The sequence below is a fragment of the Megalops cyprinoides genome, chromosome 2 (assembly GCF_013368585.1).
Source record: "Megalops cyprinoides isolate fMegCyp1 chromosome 2, fMegCyp1.pri, whole genome shotgun sequence".
In the NCBI taxonomy this organism is placed as follows: Eukaryota; Metazoa; Chordata; class Actinopteri; order Elopiformes; family Megalopidae; genus Megalops; species Megalops cyprinoides.
In genome coordinates this window covers 4,499,187-4,505,186 of record NC_050584.1, presented here as the reverse complement: position 1 = coordinate 4,505,186, position 6,000 = coordinate 4,499,187, and the positions used below count along the sequence as shown (strand labels likewise).

Below are 6,000 nucleotides of genomic sequence, written 5' to 3'. Positions count from 1 at the left end.
ACAAAACGTTACTCCATTAACCCCGTCATGAAATCATGAAGATACGTGACACAATTCAGAAACTCTCCTCTAATTCTGCCTCCAGCCTGGCCTGTCCAGCCTCAGATAATGTAGAGAAGTCCAACAGGCCAGCCACATGCCTAGACTCTTTCACACCCATTGAATTTAGTGACTTCTCCTCCCTAATTAATTCATCTAAAAATGCTACCTGCCTACTAGACCCCATTCCAACAAGATTCTTAAAACAGCTACTACCTGAGATTGGCACTCCGTTATTAAATCTTATCAATGGCTCCCTTATGTTTGGACATGTACCTCAGTCCTTCAAATTATCAGTCATCAAGCCCATTCTGAAGAAGTCCACTCTAGATCCGAATGACCTGTCGAACTGCAGGCCCATCTCAAATCTCCCATTCCTTTCGAAAATCTTAGAAAAACTTGTAACAAAGCAACTTTGCTCCTTTTTACAGCCCAATAATATTCTGGATGTTTTTCAGTCTGGGTTTAGACTGCATCACAGCACAGAAACCGCTCTCCTAAAAGTACTGCCTCAAAGACATAAACACATGATTGGCCCAAAATTTCCTCCTTCTAAATTCGGACAAAACAGAAATATTGGTTATCAGCCCAAAGTCTATCAGGAGCAAACTCACCAATATTACATTAAATCTTGATGGTGTCTCACTGGCCTCAAGTGCAACCATCAAAGAGCTTGTTGTCATGATTGATCCTGAGCTCCCTTTTGAAACACATATAAAAAACACCTCTAGGACTGCTTTCTTTTATTTTAGGAATATTGCCAAAATCAGGAAAATTCTATCAATACACAACGCTGAAAAACTAATCCACGCTTTTGTTACACTCAGGTTTGACTACTGTAATGCCCTCTTGTCAGGATGGGCATATGCCTCCCTAAAGCCCCTTCAGTTGGTTCAAAATGCAGCTGCTCGTATTCTAACCAGAACAAAGCGCTTTGAGCACATTACCCCAGTATTAGCCTCTCTCCACTGGCTACCTATCAAATACCGCAGTGATTTCAAAATACTTCTCCTTACATTTAAAGCTTTAAATGGGGTTGCCCCTCCCTACCTTAAGAACAAATGTGTTTCAACCAACTAAGCCTCCCTCACACATTACTGCCCTCTGAGAGGGGTTGAAGACCTGTTGGAATGGACTGCAGCAAGCAGGTATAAACCCTGACTGATGTTAAAGACTGATGTTAAGACTCATGTTAAGACTGTAGTTAATTTAATTTTGATTTTAAGGCAATGGTTGCAAAATTAATGTCTCATTTGCATTTTCATCTTAAACTCTATCTCTGCTAGAGGGCAGGTGCAAGCCAGAAATGTAAATTACATGAATAGGAAAACTTAATGTTCACATTACAAATTGTTCTCCTTGTGCTCTGTAGGGAAACAATAGTGTACACATTTCATGAAAATGTGCCTAGGTTTTGACACTTTAAGTTGTCAGAGGGCATGCAGAACAGTTCATTAATTTGCATACACAATCAGATGATTAAATGACTCCATGCCAACAATTGTGGAAGCATCTATTTCTCTGCTGAAATGTTACAATGCCAGGTAGGACTTAGCCTGAAGTAAATGAATAAATTGTGAAGCAAATGCTGGAATTTGAAAATTTGGCATTAGTTATTAGGACATAAATTACACCTGCTTGGGTCCCACAACTAAAGTTGATAAGCTCAAGAAGCCTTTCAGCATAGAAAATGAAAATACATTGCATTTGATTTATGAGAATTGCTGATATAAGAATCAACTGTAAAGTGTTCAAAAACAGTCACTTATGAGAATCTTTTTCTTACTCGCATGTAATATAATACTCAATCAAATGCAATGGCAAATATTATGGGAAAAATCCATTAAGAATTTGATAGGGTGACCATATGTCCTCTTTTTCCGGGACATGTCCTCTTTTTGGGATGCATTTTTTAGGTCCCAAAAAGAGGACATGTCCAGGAAAAAGAGGATGTATGGTCACCCTAGAATTTATCTGACATTAAATACCATAGCATCTAGCACACAGAATAATTTTGAGGAAAAAGTTGGTCAGTTTGATGTGTTTGGATGGTACACACTGTGATGGAAAAACAAGACAGTCTGCTTTCTGCCAATGAAAACCACAACCTTCTCGAGTTTTAATACAAGGAGAGCACAAAGAAATAAGCAGACAGAAACCTAGTGAAAACTAAAAAGCTCTGGGTTCTTGACACCCTGTTCAAGTTTGTGATCATGACTGTGCTATGACATTATAGATAACACTGCTGACGAAGGAGAAGCTCAAAAATAATTACTATGAATGAAATTACAACATTTGCGTGAAATTAGCTGAAGACACAGGAATTTGACACTATCCTATATTGTGCTAGCAATTCACATAGTGGCACTCATGACTAAGGATTGTATAAACATACTGATCATTCAAATATGTCTTTATTTCGGGCAATTTCCTGAGGAATTTATCTCAGGACATTTCTTAAATAGGAGAAAATATTTTAAACAAACAAACATCCATTTAATCTATCCATAATCCATTCACTCAACTTTTGAGAATAAACTGCTTGTAAATATCACATGGTCCTGAACAGATGTGAGTCTTATGTGGAGTGCACAGTATTTAAAAATAAACATATACCATTGTATTCAGAAAAATAGAATTATCTGGTAGGCCATCTGACACTAGATAACTACACGAGTCTACACAAGTAACTACAGTCTGTAGCTTTTCGAAGCTGTAGTTTGTTTGCTGTGTGTTTATTGTTTGCTGCCGAATTAGTTTTATTGTTTAGGCTGCTCGATCAGTCTCTAACTAAATAACTTTGCAACAGAAACTTCCATGCCCAGTTAATTATCAAAAGTAACACTAAATCGGCAGCAAACCATATACATGCCAACAAATAAACTAATAGAAGCTACAAAACTATGCAAATAGTTACAAGCTGTAGAGAACACTAATTGGCAACTCACCTGAAACTAACCTGATCTAGTGGACGCTCCTTCCACAACTGATGAAATACACTCTTCTATTTAGTGCAATGTCCATTGATCTTCAGTGTTTATTATCAACTATTAGCGATTACCAGCAACTGATACAGGTGCCACCATATTATGATTGTTGCAGCTGTGCAGGCTAACGCATCGTGCAGTATCTGTCCTGGCGATGGGAGGGGCCGAATGGAGTAGGCTACTGTAGGCTACTCACGCTTCCTCAATTGTACAGTAGACTGCGGTGCAAATCGTTCGATACAAATAGTTAATCGTTGGATAATGTTCACTTAGTAAGCAATTGGTGCTGGCTAAACGGTAAGATAAAGGCTAAGTAAGAGCAGCTATAATTCGGTGACTTTCGCGTTAGGATCTTCATTACCGATATACTTACTTCCGTGTTAATCTCAGTAGCAAGGTAACAGGTGTTATAGACTGGCGTTTGTGACATAAACAATACTAAACACACTTCCAAGGCATTCGGCTAACTAGCGTTGCCGTCCAGCAGAAACTGGTGTACTATTCCGACGTGACCAGAAGAAGTGCTGTAGCCTACTGTAATGTGCTGGACAATGCAGGTATGCAGTTTGTTACGTTTTCTTGAGTCGAGTTTATATACATCGGTGTCACACCACATATATGGTCTAATGACAAATGATCATCATTCTGTAGGCTACATTTTATTTGTTTGTTTGTTTTCCATAATATTATATTGCAGTGCCCTTCGAGGACTCAATGTGAAAGGGCAAACTCCGGAGTACAGACGCATGGAAAGTTCTGAACCAAGGACTTAGCTGCATGCCCTGTGAAATATTAAAAGAAAAATCCTATCTGAAGATTTTATAGAAGAATGTTTGCCGGTAAGCGATGTAACCTCTTTTTCTGAATCCAGTAGGGAAGCAGCATAGCAATCGTATCATTCGCAAAGCTGTGCAATGGAACCAATTGACAAGCGTGTTAGAGTATCACATCGTGGTAAACCACACACACACCTAAAATGTCAAGATTTGCAGATTCAGCTTTTAGTTTTCCCTTAGCTAGCTACTTTTACCTACAATAGGTTAATTTCAATTCCAATACGTTTCAATTCCAATACGCTATACAAAAAAAAAAACAGATTAATTCCATTATGAAGAATGCAGTTTTTTCTTATAAATAAGAAAAAGGGTAAGTGTAAACCTTATAAAAATAAACAAGGCACTACATCAGCAGCAACAATTGATTCATGCATAATGTGCTCAACTCTACAATTAATACACTTGTAGAACTTTTACACTGTGTTGTGTGGCATAGTGGAAGAAGTATAATGTTTGGTTTAAAAAAAATCCTCCTGTTAAAAGCAGAATAAGTATAATATATGAGGAAATTCTACTAATTTAGGCTGGGGGGAGGTCTGACCCCCCTAATTAAGACTTGGACTCCCCCAAAAGAGGTAAAAACAACAGTTCGGGGGGGAGGGGGGGGGGGGGGTCGAAAGTTTAAAACATTTATATATCCTTCTTACCTGTAATTGTAAATATTACAATATATTTCCCATGTTCATGCCTGGAAGAATCTTGTAATACAATTTCAGACACCCCTAAAGTGGACCATACTTTGTAATATTTACAATTACAGGCAAGAAGGATATATAAATGTTTCGACCCCCCCCCCCCCAACTCTCTGTGAAATAACTGCAGTCGTTTTTGAGGCTCTGGCTGAATCTGATGTGAGACAACTTTGAAGTTGAATCGCCCCAATTTAGAGCAAACACGTCACTGAGATCAGCACAAAATGTGACTGAGCAACTTGGCTACTCTATTAGAGGATTGGACAAGCGCAGGTAACCAGCCATATTGTGAGTAGACTAGTATTAGAAATTAACATTTTGAACTTGCAGCAGTGATTGCGGTTGGCAAATATGAACAGATATTCCTCTGAAAGATCAAATGGCATACATCATGGTATCTTCATATCAGTACAAAATTTTTGTGCCTAATTGGCAACATTGTTGTACTACATTTTTGTTGTCTTTCAAGGAAATTAAATCATTTTCTTTGACATTTTCATCTTTCTTTAATCACTTTACAGCTGAATGCAGCAGAAGTTAAGATTAAAACTACCTGCACAGAACACTTGCAAATTGATATCAAACTGTGATTCTAGCGTGATGGTAATTGTTCTCTTTATGACAAGAGGTAAATTTATATAATATTCCACTGCAGAACAGGATGGGGACTCAGGAATGTAAAATGGCCCCATATGTTTGTCGGTTCTGGAAAACAGTTTGTAAAGATTAGCCCTTCCTAATACATTTGGCTCTCTCAACTGAACTGTTAATGGACCTAGCTGTATAATGTGTACAGCTACCCCCCAAGTATCCAACAAATTATATTTATTTAAATTACTTCTTTGATTAACAGATGCCCTTATTTTTACATAGAATTTACATAGCTGAAACTTGGCATATTATCCAGCATCCATATGTAAAACTCGACCAGAACAGGCAGTTTCATGTTTAGTTGCTTGCTCAACAGGGGAAACTACCTGATTCAAACTAAAACCACTTTGGTGAAGAATATAGTTCCTCACCTACCAATTCACGTTGCTACTTGTAATTACCCCATTCACTCACTACACTACATACAGTATAAGCCTGACTTTTTTGTCATACTGCTATCTTTTTATATCTGGCTCAGCTCTGTTCAGTTCAGAAAGCTATTTTTTTCTGGTTCTCTTTTTTTTCTCCCTTTTGCTGAGCATGGTCATTCACTTCCATGGCACCCTACCTGACTCCAAGAGGTTTTTGCATGGAAGGTTGCAAAAGGGAAACAGACAGATAACAAACCAGCATGGGAAGTTACTTTGTGTTTATTTTTATCTCATCCTGACGCTGCCATTCTTTGAGATGTAAATTGCATTCAGCTCTCAAATTCAAAAGTGAGGAAGAAATGACGCTATTGGATCATATAGTTTTTGATCTTCATATGAGTAATTGTATGACATAGAGGGATAG

The 6,000-nt window shown here is 38.0% G+C and overlaps 1 protein-coding gene across 1 annotated transcript in view; it reads left to right on the top strand.

Moving 5' to 3' along the window:
- Positions 1-3,810: 3,810 nt before the first annotated feature.
- LOC118772976 (protein EFR3 homolog A-like) overlaps positions 3,811-6,000 on the top strand; it is a 93,138-nt gene continuing 90,948 nt past the window's right edge. Inside the window, exon 1 of the mRNA XM_036521687.1 lies at positions 3,811-3,865. Coding sequence (XP_036377580.1) covers positions 3,856-3,865 — 10 coding nt within the window. The 5' untranslated portion in view covers positions 3,811-3,855. The remainder of the gene's footprint in view (positions 3,866-6,000) is intronic.